The sequence below is a fragment of the Thunnus albacares genome, chromosome 16 (genome assembly GCF_914725855.1).
Source record: "Thunnus albacares chromosome 16, fThuAlb1.1, whole genome shotgun sequence".
In the NCBI taxonomy this organism is placed as follows: Eukaryota; Metazoa; Chordata; class Actinopteri; order Scombriformes; family Scombridae; genus Thunnus; species Thunnus albacares.
In genome coordinates this window covers 14005001-14023888 of record NC_058121.1, presented here as the reverse complement: position 1 = coordinate 14023888, position 18888 = coordinate 14005001, and the positions used below count along the sequence as shown (strand labels likewise).

The 18888-nt window shown below is 39.4% G+C and overlaps 1 protein-coding gene across 1 annotated transcript in view; it reads right to left on the bottom strand.

Annotated features, from left to right (window-relative positions):
• Positions 1-11943: 11943 nt before the first annotated feature.
• The window catches only part of LOC122999353 (potassium channel subfamily K member 2-like), a 31416-nt gene continuing 24471 nt past the window's right edge, over positions 11944-18888 (bottom strand). The window contains exon 7 of the mRNA XM_044376200.1: positions 11944-15803. Within this exon, the coding sequence (XP_044232135.1) occupies positions 15447-15803 (357 nt within the window). The 3' untranslated portion in view covers positions 11944-15446. The remainder of the gene's footprint in view (positions 15804-18888) is intronic.

Sequence of the window (18888 nt, the reverse complement as noted above, 5' to 3'; positions counted from 1 at the left end):
TCTTGGGAACTTGAATGTGTGTACCAAATTTCATGGCAATCGGACGGAAGTGGTAGGCCGTCAGACCGCTAGCATGGCTAAAAACAAAACCCATTTCAAAGCAATTTGATTTGATTAAATTACAGTAGAATGGCACGGCACCACCTTTTTCCTCTGTTCCTCTGTTTCTGTACAGCGTCAACAATTGAGGTGGTATGGCGTTGATCCAAAAATATGTGGAGGTGTTCAAACAAGATGTCAGGACATTCTGTTTCCAAAGTCAGTGCAGGGAGATTTGGTGCCTGATGAGGAAGTGTTAATTACATCATCACTTTAACACTCTGCACTGAATGAAACACCCGTCCAAATGCTTGGTAGCTGAGAATAAAGGCTTGAATTATACGCTACAATCTGTACAAGCCTGAAAGAAAAAAAAAAATCCATACTATCTATCTGTATTGTACAAGTGTATTTTTTGTTTGGATCTGTTGGTTTTAAAGATAAACCTGCTTAACTTCTTACAGCAACGCACTGTTAAATGCTTGAATATTGTTAAAGTGTGATTTTTTTTATTATAAACTATCACAAACAGCCTCTCTTGAGCCGTTTTTCCTGTTTTTGAATATCTGCCTCCTTTTTATGTGCAGATTATTTTCATGCACCTTGATTTTTATTGAAAAATTATAAAGGAACATCCTGATGAATTTCTATATAACTATATTTAGTAATTAAAAATGCTCTCACACAGTATGCTTGAGTTTGCTGTTTTGTTTACTTCCACATCAATTGTAAAACAATCAAACCCCAGGTGTGAAAGGGTTTTAAAGCTTGTGCAGATTTTTTTTTTGCTGTTGTGGTAAAATTACACACATTTATCCTACAGTAAGCAATGAAAGTATTTGGAGTTTAGATGTGAGATAGTGAGCAATACATAAGGGGGGGAAATATTGTGCTTATAAAGATGTTATCGGAGAGAAAAATGGCTTGGGACAGTGTGAAGGGTTTAATCTGATGAACTTGACATTGGTTGCAGCTGAATTGTTACGCTCTGGAGGGGTACAGCTGTCTGTCATAGCAGCAGGTTTTAAGGCAGAAGGAAGGAGTCCTCCTGTTCCTTCCTGTTAATGCCTGTGACTTGCCTGCTGAGACCAGTTTTCCACATCAGATCAAAAAACAACACATGAAAGCAGTCATACCTTCCACTGGGGAAAGATACACTACCAGATGTTTCCCTCCTGCAGAAAAATACAAGATACCTTCAAGTCTAAAATTTAATACACAGCTAAGTCTTCTCACATACAGCAATGACAACAGTGACGCAGAGGATATACAGTATGGTACATGGTGAACTCTGGTTTCCTGTTCCCCTGCACAGCGCATGAAGATTTGTTTGCTGATAACCTTGTCTTACCTGCAGTGCATGGGACAGCAAAGAAACAGAGTAAACAGGATTAAAGCAAGTAAACTCTGTATTTTTCTTGTCAACAAATCCAATGAAAACACCAAAACCAACAGTGTGTTAATCTGTCTCTCTGAACTTTCTGACTTCCTGACCTTGTCTGCAGCTCTTAGCACTAAGGCCATTTGTACCAAATGAAGATGTAAATCTTTAAAAACAGATCCTGAACACTAATTTCCCAAGATAGTTGGGCACTGTATATTTTAGGAAATGGTACTAAAACAAGAGTAACTAGTACCTTTGTTGGGGATTATTTTCAGCTGCAAATTATTACACATTTGGTGCTTTTGGGAGCATTTGCAGCAGCAGAATGTTATATGTCGGATTGAATCAAAATAAACGACAGTGTCCATGTTCATGGTAATGAGGGAAAATGTCACACAGGTCAACTGTGTGGCTCATTTATGCACTTTTAATAGTTTTTGGACAACAATTGAGGTCAATGGCACAGAGGAATAAGCTATTGTTTACCAGGCTTTGGCTACACAGGCAACACCTGTCAGCTGAATCATTAATTGTGTGTTTTGGTCTTTTCATGGAATTTGTTGGCAATAAGAACAGATTGCATATCGCCAACCTTAGTTGGCTAGCGTGCTAATGTTAACAGCCCACAAAGTTGTGAATTAAAAACAGTTACAAAACAAGAAAATAAACAAACAATATTTCCTGAATGAGAGGTCAATCCCTCCCCTCTCTCAAACCGGCTGGACATTGAAGAACCCTGCGATTTCCCCTCTGTGTAAAGTGAAGGAGGTGAGTCAATTTGTGAATATGGCTTGCCTTGTTTCACATAGACATGAATGGGAAGCGAATTTCAGTCTGACTGCACCATGACAGGAAGAGGTTACTGAAAAAAGCATTAATAATAATAATAATAATTTGCAGTTTTGATTTGCATTTAACATTCTTCTAAGACACTAGAGATTGTCATCAATGAAAGATACGGCAGTAAAGGACAGTGTTGTCAAGATGTAAATACAACATTATCTGCCTATGAAACAACGTATGAATGGGCACTGAAAGTATGAATTAAACCTGCACCAGTGGAGATATCACACAGAACTGCAATGTCTTACATTGTATGTCTTACATATTACATCATAGAGTATCATATCATACCACCACTATCAATGTATCTCCAGACAGAATGTGAGTGTTAACCTGACAGGATCAAACAAACATTTGTACAGAGCAACAGTTCAGTCAGGGGTTAGATGCTGTCTGATCCTGATTTCTCTCTATCTTCAGGACTTTATGGGAAATTTCTGCTGCACTCAGTGTGAGAGGATTGACTCCCGTCTGAGGTTTAGACCACAATGGAAAGCAGATAATTTGTGCCCCACAGGGCTTTATTCTCTCTTTCTGACTAAGTTTTATCTACTGAGCAGTCTTGAGTTAATTAGACTGTTTACACCTGTGTTGATTAATCATTGGTTGCACCTGTTGTGTTCAGTCTACTTAAGCTCCTCTGTTTGCTCTCTGCTTTGCTTGGTCATTTATGTTTAAGTGGTCTGAGTGGGTTTCTGTTTCTGTGTACCATAGTCCTGATCAATGATTAGCTAGCCTGCTGGCTTTCAGTGATTTCATTGCCCAATTTCTGTCTTTTGTCTGAGATTTGTGAGAGACAACCATGAGCAAACCTCTTCAGGAGTCACATTCTCCTTTCTTTCTCTATGGGTACATCACAATTCCCTTAATTGATCCTTCCTTGCACATTGCTTGACCAAGGTAATTATAAAAGAAGGAAGGGTCATCACTGTGTAGTGCATGAATGCACATAAGTGTTAGCGTAGTGGCCAATGAGCAGACCACTCCTTCATCTCCCCCCTCTCATATTCACAGGTTGTCAATCTGGGTGATGGAGGCACCGGTATTTTAGTGTGTTACTATTTTATTATTATTTTATGACATTTCATTTGATTTGTAGACCTGTGTTAATTCATAATTTATTTGCATGCAAGTTACATTAAAGGACCAGTATGTAAGATTTAGTGGCATCTAATGGTGAGGTTGCAACCAACCAAATACCCTTGTCCCCCCTTCCAAGTTTGCAGGAGAACCTACGGTGACTGTGAAACTCACGAAAAATGCGACAGGCCCTCTCTAGAGCCAGTGTTTGGTTTGTCCATTCTGGGCTACTGTAGAAAGATAGAAACATGGCAGTGCAACATGACAGGCTCCGTGGAAGAGGACTCGTTATACTAGATTTATAACAGACTGGAGCTTCTTATGCATATGTGATTGAGGTTAGTAACAGACTAACATTAGTAAGTTAATTAAACTGTGATAATACCCTAACTAAATTAACTCTGAGCCTGTTAATATAATCTACAGTTTTTGATATGGCGACCAGGTGGACAGCAGGGCACTAGACAAATGGGATTACAACCCAGGTGTTGATTTTATCACAGCAGAGACTGATTCATTCATTATTACCTTGTTTTATGTTTTTCTTAAAGTTTCTGATAGCCATGGAATATATAACTTTGTTGTTTTATAGCTAAGGGTTAGTTTGTAGCCTACCAATGCACAGTTAATAATCAGATGAGGTTTTAAACATTCCATTTGAATATGTGATATTCCCATAGCATTAGCTATTAGTAGCCCTGTCAGTCATTTTGAATCAGCTTCCAGATTGAAATAAAAGGAAGAGAGAAGGAATGAAGAAAATGTGAATGAGATTTGGAAAGAATAGTGTCGGAAAGAGTTTGTTGTGTTTGAGTACAGAAAGTGTAGCTTAGTGTTATTGAAAAGATAAAAAAAACCCCTCCTCTGTCCAACTCTCACCCGTATTTCCACTGTTGTCTTCCTGCAACAACTCACCTATTGTGAGATTTCAGAGCGAGACTTTTCCTTGAGAGAGACTTCTGGCCCAGTCTTCTGAGACTTCCCAATATCCCCCTTAAGGCCTAAGCACTGAACTCTCACGAACTAAATTGACGTCAGAGGCTGCAAGGGCTTGAAATGGTATATAATCTTTTTTTTCACGCTTCCGGGCTTCCCCTGGTAATCCCATATTTAACATCACAGTGCTATGAACTGTGGGTAATTTCCTCGGGCAAAGTCTGCAGAAATGCAGACTTACAGAAAGTGTGCATAAAGGGCTCAAAAGGTCTGCGAGAGAGCCCTCATGCACTTGACGAGGTTACGGGAGTCTGTGAGTGTGGACATTGGGCTTGGGCCTTCTGTTTCAGGTTAGACACTTGCCAGAATAATAATAAACAGACCGGAAGAGGTGAAATGTAAACAAAAAGGTCTATCTCTGTAGGGACCCTTGCCATAATGTTGTCAGACACTTATAATAACAGAGCCTGCCAGTGGCAAAAACAAGTACTTTCAGTGGGTATACATTGATGGGGCGCAATTGCGCCACAGGATTACATCAAGAGCGCCAGAAGTGGGGGTCCAAGGGGCCATACCCCTGCCCCTTACCCTCCTCCCACATTCTTTTTAAGTCGCAAATCACTGTATCACTGCAAATGCCCCTATACTGCAACACTTACAGTAGAAGGATGTTTCAATCATTCCCGTCCACTCTAAGACATTAGGTAAAATAAAGAGGACATTGTCATAGAAATCAAATGCATACAGTGTGCATTGCAAACAATAAAATCATTTCAACGCTGTGGTTTACGTTAAGTTTGTTTGAGCCAACTTAGCTAGCTGAACTAACCTCAGCTATCAATATTGCAAATAGTCTACATGCTTTTGCAAACATGTCAAAAGAACCAGTGCATAAGAAAGTAGAATACAGTCAAACAAAACTGAACTTCAACATTAATAATGTTACATCCCTTATGTCCACAACTTTGTTTGAGCCTGGCCCTTCAACCCTAGAACCAGCGCAGCCAGAAGAACCTCAAAGCAGCAGCTCTGTGCCCACTTAGACTATCGATATAGCCGGCATTGAACCACAGAGAGACGGGTAAAGCTGCACAGCTAATTACAGACAAAAAGGAAACCGCTAGACTGTTTGGCAAAAGAGAAAGGTACTTCAATGCAGAAGGGTACAAAAATAGAGAATGGTTCATTCTTTGCAAAACCAGCAAGCGAGCCTTCTGTGAAATATGCAAATTTGCTGCTGTCAACAGCTTGTAACTTTCTCCAAATGTGGAGATAATGGCTTTGTAAAGTCCAGAATTACTAACTGTAAAAAGGGCCCAAGCCGCCTAGACACCCAGGAAAAGTCTCAATTTCACAAAGAGTGTGTTCAAAAAAAGTGCTCTGACCTCAGTCAAACACCAGTCAATATTCAGCTTGTCAAACAAGAGCACATTGAAAAGAAGCGATGGAATGATGGAGCAACTGCGATCCCCCTTGCCCCAAGTTTAGTTAGAGTCTCTGGTCTATCTACTGCTACACACACACACACACTTTTGGGGCCCCACACCTCTGAAGTGAATCCGAGGCCCCTGGATTACATTGCACCCTGTTTCACGGTTGCCGGCCGAAGTGCTCTTGCTCAATACTAAACCAATTTCAAAAACTGTTGTCCCCATTTATCACTTAGACACATGATGGGAAAACAGGGTCCAGGTTGAAAATACTGAAATTTCCCTTTGTAAGAAATTGTCTGTATTTTTGATAGATCTGTCAGGAACACTTTCATTAATCGTTTACAGAAGGAAGAACTGAGACCTATTTCCAACCTATTTCAAAGATATGGAGCAGAAAATTGCAGCAGCAGCAAGTTCCCCAAACATTTCAAGGGTACTGAAATACCCCTTGCATCTTTGCTCTGCTGTTAAATCACAAATGTGTCTAATGGACTAGAAATCTGTTCAGACCTGAACTTGGGAAGTCAATTTTAAGACCTTGGGCAAAGACTTCTTGCTGCACAGCCTCTCAGAGATGCTTCACCCTATTAGGATTTTAAGGTCAAATGATGAAATACTCCTATCTCCTATCACGTTGTAAGACGATACAATAACCCGTATGTGCAATGTCCAAAATCACAAAGCTAAATGATGAAAGTACATAAATTTTTCTTCTTTTTTAGGATTGTGGCAATACTTTACCTTGTTTCATACATTTAGGATAATCCATGTATTTTAGAGCATATCAGCTATACATACACTAAAAATAGCATTGAAGGTATGTTAAAAGCTGTCATGTGATTGGGTTGCTGTCATTACTGTTTATCAAGGACATCTTTTCTAACTATATCTATTCATGCTCCACAGGGAGTATTGAAGCAGTAAAGGTCAGGATGTCATTCATCCTCTCAGCATGAGAGGATATCCTATTTGCAACACCCTGGAAACGACAGGAAAATGCTGCTAGAATCAGGGAAAGGTCAAAGTTTAAATCACCCCCCTCAGGATTAGTCTTTGTTGTCAAGTTAGCTTTTAGATTTGGTTTTGTGCTTATCCAAATTAAAAGGTCAATCAAAATAAGGGGTTGTAACCCTTTTTAATGCAATTCCAATTTTTTTTTAGCTCAGAGGAGAGCTGAATATGAACTTGCAACTTCAAATGATTGGGTTTACTGTTTGGATTGCAACTGTTTCTGTACAGTAAACTTAGTTAATTTAAGCTGAATTAATTAGCTCTAAAAACCATTTCCCCAGTACTTGGTTAATTTTAAAAGAAAAAGACATTTTGGGAAACATGAAGTTAAAATGGAGAAGATTTTGTTTACCTTTGCACAGAGTCAGTTTAGTTTACTTCCCCTGCTAATTTTTGCTAAACTAAGCTAAAACTGGCTACTGGCTCAAGCTATTTACTGCACAGGCATGACATGGTTTTGAATTTCTCATCTAACTATTGGCAAGAAAGTGAATATGTGTATTTCCCAAAATGTCCCATTGCTCTTTGACTATGACGCTAGAGACACGTGGTGATTAGCTTAGCTTAGTTTAGCTTAGCATAAAGACTAATAAAAACAGGGGCTTTCCAAAGCTCTAAAACTCACCTACCAAACACGTCTAGGCCACTGATTAACACATACAGTATCATGTTTCTGCATCTGTATTTATGGCTTAGATCATGACAAGACAGACAATTGAGGACACAGATTGACTTTCATAGAATTTCGAATGTCCTACCTTTTCATGAATCGGCAGCACCTCTAGTCCTATTCAGCTGAGGTTGTCAATAGTAGCTGAGTGCCTCATGTTAACAACACATGGTGCCTCACAATAGAGTCACTTGAACTGTATTTCCAAAGCTGATATTCTCTAATCTATCCAACAGTATGTTTTTGTGCTCACAGCAGCAAGGCTCGGTACTCCTTTAAGGGGACCTATTAAGCTTTTCCTTATTTTCAGTCATATATATATAATTTTACAATGTCAGATGTGCTTATTAAAGGTGGCCAAAGTGTCAAATAATGAAGTAAACATATGTAGAAGTAGTCCCTGTGAGAAAAAAGTTTCCTAGTTTCAGCCTGAGCTGACATTGGCTTGTGATGGATTTCTTTATATGGTCATCTGCTCCATGCACAGTACACAATTTCACTGCTCTGCTTCGCTAACGTTATGGCATTTTTCCTTTGTTTTCGGGGTAGTCATACCGAGTCATGACTCAAGTCGAGGTGGCATGCTGTGAGTGATTTTTCCATTACACAGCAGGGCAAAAATAAAATAAACCTCCTGTTGGAGGTGTGCTGGATGTCTGCAGCTTTTCATCAGACATCATCATCACTGTGGCTGTTTCTGCTTGTACGATTCCTCTCTGCATTTTTTCTAACTGATCTGCTGAACCAAGAGCTCCAAATATCTCCATATCTTGTTGTGTCGATTGATTTTTAGCACTGCTAACGAAGCTCTGCTAATTTGGTGAGGAGCATGTTTCATTTCCTGTAAATTCTTCACAATAAAAGTCTCCAGTTATTTAGTCATTTGTTGGGTTTGCATTGGCGGTAACTTAACACAACTCTGATACGGCTGCCCCTCAGCAGGCTTCTGGGAGGCTGGCCAATCAGAACAGAGCGGGGCCTTAAAGAGACAGGAGCTAAGACTGCTTGTTTCAGACAGAGGCTGGACTGAGGGGCTGCATGAAGGGCTAGTATAAGATAAATAAGGAGTTTTTTGAGCTGTGAATTATGCAATGCTACTCTGGCAGAGTCCCAGAATAAAAATATGGAGCTGGAAATGAGCACAATAGGTCCCCTTTAATAGGTGCAAAGAAACTGAATCCAAAGTGCAAAATATAAAAAAAGAAAGAAAAGGGAAAAGACATTATGAGGCCAATTATAAGATGAATAATACTGTAAAATTAGACAGACTGCAAAGAACCTGTCACATGAAGTCATTCCACACACAGACACAGACACATACACACTAACGCTACCCACCCACACACAGCTTCAGCTCTCTCTTTCTCTCTCTCAAGGTGTGAGGTAACTGCCGCTCTCACCATGTACCTCTCCAGCCAGAGACAGTGATGGTTGGTGGCTGAGTCACCGTTTTGTCTCTGATGTCACTTCAGACAGAATCACTAATGAACCAACCAATCTCCAACCAGGCTGTCTCTGTGGTCATCTGTCTGTAGGATACAAAATACTCCCTCTTTGCATCTAAGTATATCTCAAGCAGCAGTTGCTCTGAGTGACTGCATGGGTTCACTAATATAGTTACAGGCAATATAGTCTACTCCTTACTGTATTTTCATAATGCTTCCCTCTAAAATATTAAGTTTTTCATATCCTCAAACGCAATTCCTGTACATTGACTTTACTGAATTTACTAAATAAAATGAGTCTGTAGATTTTGCATGTTAAGCAGCTGAAAAACATCACTCAAGCCAACAAAGGGCTCAGATTGGTTGTTTTCCATGTCTGCACAAAGCCAGTCCACAGTCAACTCACAGCAGTGAATCATACTGGCTCCCATTTGAAGAGTGCAGAGTCGTGGGTCATGTCCTCTCGGTGTAATGCAGCATCTGAGGATGTGCTTATGGTTGTGTCTGTCTGTTGACAGGGCAGAGGCTAGAAAGTGACGCACCATGTCACTCTCTATCTTTAGAGCCATTAAGTAACCTGTCAGCTCACATTAAGGAAAACCGTTACAGACCCTGATCAGAGTGGGTTTGATCTTTATATTGCATGATGCGTTTGTGTATTTTGATGACATGGACTGTTGGAAAGTTGTCCTATTGCATTTAACAGTACAGTACAAAGAGGAATCCTCAAAACAGGACTTATAAAGATACAGGTGTCAATGCAGCAATTGATGAGTAGCAGCTCTCTCGGTCCGTGCTGTGCTTGTGAGCCATGAAGAACATGTTGTAACTTGTGACTCAGTTGGCCAGTCGTGAGCATTATCAGGCAGTGTCTTTCACTGTGTTTATGCGATTATAACATCATTGTGTCCTTCATTATTGAGCAGCACAGAACAGTCTTTTGCAGGTTGATTATCTGGAACAAATGTACAATTCTTTATGAAAAATAAGGCTCTTATGGGAAAATTCACCATGGAACATTACATAAGGCATTGTGGTGTATGAATGCAATATACTATGATACAAAACAGGAATCATATATAATATATTGGTATTTTATGTAATTTTTTTTAGGAATAATTCTTTAAAGATAAGGCTGGTGATCATGTGTATTGTCCTAATGCCTACAAACCTCAGGAAAGACCAAAACCAGCAATACAGCATTAACAAGTATTCTATGTAGCCAAAACCTGATGCAAGTTATTCCCCTATGTCACAGACCTCCATTGTTGTCCAAAAACATATTGAAAAACATATTGATGTTCTTTTATTACAGTGAGCATGGGCACTGTAGTTTTATATCTCTGTGATGCTCACTAGTGCACCAAATGTGTATTAATCTGCCTCTTAAAATAGTCCCCAGTATATGCATTATTTCCTCTTGTTGGAACAACATTTGCTAAAATTTACAGTGCCCAGCTGTTTAAGGAAATTACTGAGCCTTGAAGATGAAACTATATATTTGTGAGCTGTTTTTAAATATATACGTCTACAGTAGGAACCAATGAGAGTGCAACAAACAGGATAGGGAAGGCAAAGTATTGAATCGGACTAACACTTTGTTGGTTTTGGTCTTTTCATTGGCTTTCTTGGCAATAATAAAAAAAACTGAACCAGAAGAAAACATTGACCCTTGTATTTTTTGCATATAAAATGTTTTATTCTAAACCTTCTGAAAAGTTTGTAATGATTTGAGGGGTAATACCCACATTTACATATTAACATATTGGAAACACATGGTTGCCATTCTGTAATTAAAGCAAAGCCTTGGATTATAGACACATATGATCTATAAACACTTAAAGTAGCATGCAACACCTGTTGAAATCATGTTGATTTATTAAAAATGTGGACGTGTGTACATGACCTCTCACATGTATACTGGCATTTTTTTACAGATGGGTTTTTATTATAAATTTTGAAATGACAGAATAAACAGTTGATTTTGTTTGTCTTGGCATAATGTGTCTCATTAAAAAAAATTCTCATGCACAAATTTTAGGCAAATGGCCAAATCCAAACCCAAATTGTGGCTTATGACAAATGAATTGATTCCACTGCTGCACATTTTTATTTTTTATTTTCTGAAACCACATGATAACACTGCTATCTTTCATTATGACCATTATGACTATGATTGGTAAATAATCATCTTTTTATAGCAATGTTTCAGCATTGTTTCATTAAATTTGTTTTCACAGCATACCCACTGAGCTAATTGAGCTCTTTTGCATACAATGTTGAATCATGAATGTGCTTAATGAGGCTCATCTCTGCCATCATGAATGGATAGATACATTCAACATGCTTGAGCTGGGATTTTGAAGCGAACCACAGACTTAATTAAAAACTGTCACCCTGGGAAAAGAAGAGGATGCCATGTGAAAATGCTTGTGTGGGTAGAAATGAAGTAGGTTCTTTCATACCGCCATGCACACACAGGCATTCACACATTCATTCATACACACACACACATACTGTAAACACAATCATGTATCCTCGAGCCTGTCCTCCCAAGAAAAGTGACACAATAGGTCAATAGTCGCCAAAAACGACCTCTAATTACATTTGAGTGACAGATGCGATGCCATCTAGCGGCCACAGTAATTGTAAAATCACCTGCAGAAATGGTGGAGTTTGGATGACATCAATATAATTTGACAAATTTCCATATTCAGACGTGGCAGTTTGGGTGGCTGGTTTGCTAACTTGCAAAAAGTAGATTTACTGGATTCAGCTGCAGGAAACTGCTGTTTGCTTTGTTTCCAACTACGAGTGTCACGTTGCCAACCGTGAGTTGGAACAGTTTTTTAAAAAACTGTTTACTGTTGTCAGTAAACGACAGAGACAAAGGTTGCCTAACTTTAAGGAAGTAGTAACTTTAAACCACATCATACTTCAAGTGATCATTTTAACCCAAACCAAACTCTAACTGTATGGTTTTTGTGCCTAAACCTAGCCAGACCTTAACCACAACGTTGTCACACCATAAATTATAATTATATTTTTAAAGTGATTGTAACAGTTTTGGAAAGCACAGACAAATGATGTTGTCCTGCCAATTACTGCTGATAGAGGCGTCTGATTAGAAAACGCTCCTGTGGGTCGTTTTGGAGTGCATGATCAAACGTCATATTTGGTTGTTTAATTTAGAGGACATAATTATTGGTATCCTCACACGTGGCTTTACACAGTCTGACATATTATGTAACGCTCCATTGACAGCACTCCTCGACATTATTCAGCATTGACAGCTCGCCTTGCAGTGGCTGTCAATCACATGGCCAACTGGGAAAAAGTAATAGAATGACTTTTGGGGGCTTCGCTTTGAGCAGCTGCACTAAGACTGGTATTGCTCTCCCCCAGGCAGCACAGCGTTAATGTACTAGCTGTCTGTTCCAGTGTATTGCAAGTCAGTATGAGACACAGCATATTGATCATTTTGGAAACCAAACCTTGTTCGAGAGCATGTCCTTATTTTTTTTTATCTTTTCTTCAGTTTCTCCTCTTTGACTTGATTACACATGACAGCCGATGACCTTACAGTACAGTCAGTCAGGCTCTGCACAAATCTGTGCTCATGCTTAAGGCAATAGACCAGAAGTTACAGCCTTTCAAGAAAACCAGAAGATTCGGACCTGTCCTGGCTTGGGTTGCACCAGATATTCGTAAATCCATTACACCAGCTACTAGCTAATTTTGCACCAGTGACTTACTGAACCGAGTTGCCCCATTAAAATGTAATGTTTTGGCTGTATGGTAGTGTGGTAGTAGTATGGAAATTATTCAGGAGAACCTCTGTAGCACTGCCCAATCAAAAGCAATCATCTATGTAAACAGTAAGTCACTGTAGCATCATGAGCTGTAGCATAGCTTCCAAAAATTTGTTTTAGGAGGCTGAATGATTTATTAAACTTAAGCTCCAATTCTTTGTACATTTAGACATTACTTTCTAAAATTTATATATGCATACTGAGTCAAATATTTGTTATTTTACTCTAATTCAGCTTAGAAAGAGTGGGAAATATCCAATTATGCTGACCTAGCAAACGTTATTTGGTCATACAGTCAACTGCAATTTGAGGTTTGTTATTTTTGAGAAGCAAGTCATTTAAAATCTCAGTAGGTGTCGTTATAAGATAGCCAAGAGTGGGATTCACTCTAAACAGATAATATATTAGCAAAGTGTTGTCAGTTAACTAATCTCTATGTAATCCCTAGTTTGTGTGCAATCATTTTAATTTACTGATGTGCAAATCTCTACTTAGTGGGGTTAGGGTATATGTATAAAGAAATAAATTTGAATTTATGAAGAGCTGGTGCAACTGGCTCCTGCCATTTAGTTAAGGAATTAAATCATACAGAATGTTGATGTATTCTGAAATGTACTGTAACAAAAAAACAAAACAAAACCCAAATGAAGTCAGTTTTTGACACAAGACATGCTCTTCTCCACCAGCTAACTCATAATTTACAGATATTTGGTATAGAAGACAAGTAGACTTAGTTTGCCACATGACATACTGTCTTGTAAGACACAGTGAATTTTAAATGTGTTTTGTAATGCTACAAACTGTAAATAGCACTATAAAATGAATGAGAATAAAAGCACTGAAAGAAAACCATAACACACACAATCTAAACTATCCAAATGGGAGACACTACACTGCATAATGGCAACAACAACAATCCATTCTTGCAGAAATAGAATGAATAAAATAGGACCCTCGATGTGAAATCAACATCTATATTCTCATTATAAACTGTATGACCTACTTGCCATTTTCATCACCTTAAATCAACACCAAACCAGTTTCAGAGAAGCATTTATCTGAATCAATTCTATTTCTATGTGATGGACCTTTTATGCTCTCAGCGCCTCTAAAATCTTGATAATTTAGTCACTGCAGTGATACACAAATAGAGGTTTCTGATAGTGTACATTCAGTATTGGCAAGACATAACGGATCTCATCTGAGGAAATATTCCTCGACACCCTAAATCGCACAAAGCACTGAGGTCAAGATACTCTTCACAGCCCCAGAGCTTTAATGGCTACAGTACCATACATGCAAGGGTTTATTTCCAATTGGGAAAAAAGATGTTGATGCACCAAACTCTGTATCTATATTACAGCTTCATGAAAAAAACATCAGAGTGGGTTGCATTTCTAGGAGCCTGCAGGGTAGGATTTTGAAATAACAGAAAGCTCTCCTGATCCTTTGATCAGATTCTGTGTGAGACTGAAGACCTCTGCGATTTCTGTCAGAAAAGCAAGATCTTTACTTTGGTATAGGGGAGTGAGGTTTGATCAGTGAGCCTGGCACTGTTTGGTTAATGTTGGTGTCTCAATACATTGAGACTGGTAGTAAATACCTAAAACACACTGGCAGACAGGACATTTTCCAGGTGACATTTTCCTAATTGTTAATATTATTTATCTTTTGTGCAGGAAAAAGTCTCCACTCACTTTTCTGTAGATATGGATTCCCATTAAAATGAGTTAAGTAAAATGTCAATATCGTCTTCTTCCATTTATATCTCCTTCATACTGTGTTTTCCAAGATGCCTTCCCAAATATACTGTATGTTGTTACTACTGTGCTCATATATAACAAGTATGAGTGGACAAAGTGTTGCTCAGTCTTTCATGCATCATCATCTCACATGTGGTTTTCAGTAAGGCACAAGTGGATTATTCTTTAGGGTGAAAAGCTGAATGTCAGTTATCAAGGAACAAAAAATGCCAACATTCATCACTTTAGTGAGGACAGGCTGACCAGTGAATACAAGGCAAATCAATTCATAATGTAAGAAGTGTAAACTTAAAGAAAAAAGCCACATTCCTTTGAAATACTTCAGCACAGACACACTGTCTTGTTGAGAACCAGTGTTCATTGTTGATGTTGGACTGTTTTTAGCAGAGAGGATCCTCTTTATCTGATGCAGATTTCAGGGCCTCTGGAAAATCAACTGGAGATAAGCACAGATACATCTATTGCTTTCTAAGTTTGATGAATGCATTTATTTCTGTGTTCAATGCATATTGTGTTCATAGGTTTGTATGTGAGTATATGAGTATAGAGGCTGTTCAGTATGTTGCTACCTCAATATGGGCTTTCATTTCCTTCCTGCTCATGAGCGACATTTGTTAAACTCATGCGTCTGATACAATCAATTGTTCCAGTCGGGGGCATGCTTCTGATTCGTCCCAATCACTAGCGCAGCTGTCGACCATGCTGGCACGGAAATGATGAAAGGAAGTTGGACTCTGTCATTGAATGAGAGAAACTTGCAAACTAGCACACCATATGTTTTTGTGTGTGTTTGTGTGTGTGTGTGTGTGTGTGTGTGTTAAACACGCACAAGAAAGTGGGTATGATGAGCATGATGATTGATCTGTGTCTAAGACACTCTCAAGGTTCCCAATCAATGATTGGAGCGCAATCCACTTAATGAATGCGCATGGGTAAGTCATCACAGATGCACTGTCGATATGCACAAGTGTGTGTGTGCATTTATGTGTTTTTAAGCTCTGTCCTCCACCATGTGTTTCACTCAGTTTCCTCATTTGAGATTTTCGATAATGGCAATCTCCCGTCGGTCAGCATAGTCTGGGCTGAGACCATTTAAGTAGAGGCTGCCGTTCCTGGCCAGGGCCCCCGAGACAGGACTGAGGGAGAGAGTCAAGTTGGGGTAAGCCTCTCTGTCCTCGCACAGGTTGACCGACAGCGTTCTCTTGCCAGGAGTCATTTCCTGGTTGATGGACGTGTTAATGCCCAGCTCAGATGACAGTTTGCGCTTGATGGATGCAGCACGCTGGAACTTGTCATAGATGTCAACGCTGAGCCGCCGCCGGGTCTCTTTGAACTCTGCTGACACGTTTGCTGTCCACTCGGCTGCGTGAGCCCGAAACTCCCCAACCTGCAGAGAGAGAGAGAGAGAGAGTGAAGATTGATGCCTGCAGGTGATCAAACACAATCATCCTCGTGTTGACACATTTGCACCTGTAGTTTGAATGGTTTAGCTTCAGTACATTTCAACAAATCATTATAAATCAGTGTCTTCTCAGAAATGAAAAAGGAATATTTTGGAAAATGGCATGGTGAATGTTAATCTTCAGGAGGCTTTTTAGTAACAATTGTCTGTAACACTTTCTTCTTCCTAATTCCTTTTAAAAATGTATTACATGACAACATTTGGACCACAAGTATGTTTATATACAGGTGTGATTTACCTGAGGAAGTCCATCTGTGGTCGAAACATTGTCATGTCCTTGTAGAATAAAAGATTTGTGTCAGAGTCTGCTCTCCCCCTCACCTGTTGCTGTGGGAATTATCCAATCATTCAGTCTCACTCTCTGCTCTGCCACACCCCTCATTAGTTCAACCACCTTCACCTGGCGCTCCCACCTGCTCATCATCTGCAATCAAGCCTGTATATAAGCTGCCTCGGCCCACTCCCTCCTTGTCAGATTGTCTACGCTACTATGCTCAGTCATCTTGCTCTCTTCACTGGACTGCCTTCCTGGTTTCTGATCAGCTTGTCTTCGACCATCGCTCCTCGTCTCTGCCCCGGTAAACCCACCAGCCTTCTGTCCCTGACTCTGAGTTCTGCCTGCCTGTTCCCTGGTCTTTGTCCGCTGTGGGAGTGGAGGATCGGGGTTCAAAAACTGTGTTTCTCCGACCGTGCTAATATTTCCTTGACATCGTGTGAAATAAAGACTGCTGAGTTTAAACCAGTGTCATTTGTGCTGCTATTGGGTCCTTCCTATACCCGTGACAGATTTGAGTGTCCTGGTTTTCTTTTTTTTGTGCCTTTTAAATTATAAACACACTGTACAAAATAATGAGCTATCATACATGCACAATAACTATGTGAATTTCTTTTAAATGTATTCATTGATCTCAGACAGTATAGGTTAATAGAAGAGACCACCTAAATGTGAACAGTTGACCGATAAGTAATTGAGTTCATTCTTGTGAACATAACTGCCATGATCATTAATCTGTTCAGACTACTGTTTAACAGCTCTTGCCTCCAGCTTTCTTTCAGGTCTTGGCTGCTCTCCAATTAGTGAAGCTCATGAAAGGACCTCATAATTTTTCATCTATTATTTGAAATAAATATTCATCCATCATAGAGTCCAAATGCAGATGTGGGGATTAAAAAAACAAAGTCAAATAGAAACATACTGATTATCTGCCATTTAGCACCTGAGTCAGAGTTAATCAGGAACAACTATTTAAGGAAGTGTTCAGTATGTAGATTTACAAGTATCTGCAAACTAATGATTTAACATTACATTGGTTCATTAACATAATCTGCCCTCAAGTAACTTATTATTATCAACAATATAGCCCATGATTTAGTTTTTCAGAAAACTACATGTTAGCTATTCCCTTCCCGTTTTAAACATTTTTACTTAATTCATTAAATCAACATGTGCTGTCATAAGTAGCTTGACTATTACATGGGTATAAAAACTGGGATTTATAAGTAGGTTTTTGTTGTGATTGTGATATACACCGTTGGAAGACAGCTGTTGCTGATGAGGGAATAAAGATGTGACAAAGTGCAGACATGTTTGCACCTCACCCGACCGTCACTTCTCCGTTGAGATTTTTTCTAAAAAACTTGACTGCATTACCCTCAAGCAATAAACAAGAAATGTTGTTTGCATGTGGGCAGTGCATAACCAGGTTTTTGGAGACTATATACTGTACCTGGTCTGCACTGTGTTTTTGATTATGGTCCTTGGGAGAGGAGCGAACACATCATTGATCTCATCTTTATAATGTTTATTGCAGGCCTCTCCAAGCTGCTTATTTATTCATTTAGTATGCTCCAAGGTGTGTTTGTATAAAGCAGACTTCAGAATGCCTAAGTCAAAATTTATGGCATGTGTCTTTTTGTGTGCGCACATCTCACACACACTAGAGCACATACACACACTTGAGTACGTGCTTCCTCCTCCTTCTTCTCACTTTCTCTGCCTGCTCGTGTCCCCTCACCCCATCGCCCCCCCCCCCCCCCAAACGCCAGCCTCCCACCGAACCTTCTCTTTCAATAATGTAATTCTCCGTAGAGCTCACAGCCTCCATGGCTGTACTCCTAATTATGCGTCTGGAAGGATTCCCACTGCAGACTACAATACAGTTCTACCCTCTTTCGAGTTATATGGAATATATAAGATGAGCGTATGACTGGTTTATGCATGAGAGTGCCTGCGTTTGCTTATGTGTGTGCATGTGTTGATAAGTGGTTCTCTCCTTCCATTTTACATGTAAATAATGAACCTGCCAGAAGAGCAAGGTATCTTATTACTCAGCCGCAGCCACTGGAAACACACCAAATATTTAATCCAACTCTTGTATCTGGTGTTATTTACTCCACAGGGCACAACCAAGATGGAGATACATCACTTCAGATTTATGGCTCGAGCAGTGAACGGGAAAACACTGTGAGGTATTACCCTTTCACTGTGAGGGGAGATGGATGTGGTGACATCTGTGAACTAACTGTAAATACCTGTTCGCCCACAGAATTTTATCTATGGCTTGTTAGAGATGTGAAGAGTTCAGCATAAAACAGCTGTAACATTTGCATATGCAGGTTGTTGCACTATTTAAATATAAAAAAGGAATGTGTTAACCCTGCAGCTAAAGTTGAGAATACATTTTTATTTCCTGTAATTGCAAGATGTTGGCAGGCTGTAGTGCTCCACTTTAAAGTCCTCACTATCCTCAAAACGATTAATTGTTGGATCATCCAAGAGCTTCTGAAACCTTTCCAATGTCAGAATTAGTCTTGATCTTCTCTCTGAAAGTCCCTTTTTTCACTCTTCACACAACTAATCACATCTACACTACAAAGACGCAGAAGATACTGAATAATTGGAGAGTCTTCAGGGGGGCTACAACGGCTACTATTTGTGGTCAAAATCTACTTCTCTTTTATCTTTAGCATTGTTGTAGCTGGGGTGGTGCCAACCACAAGCTTAGTTCAC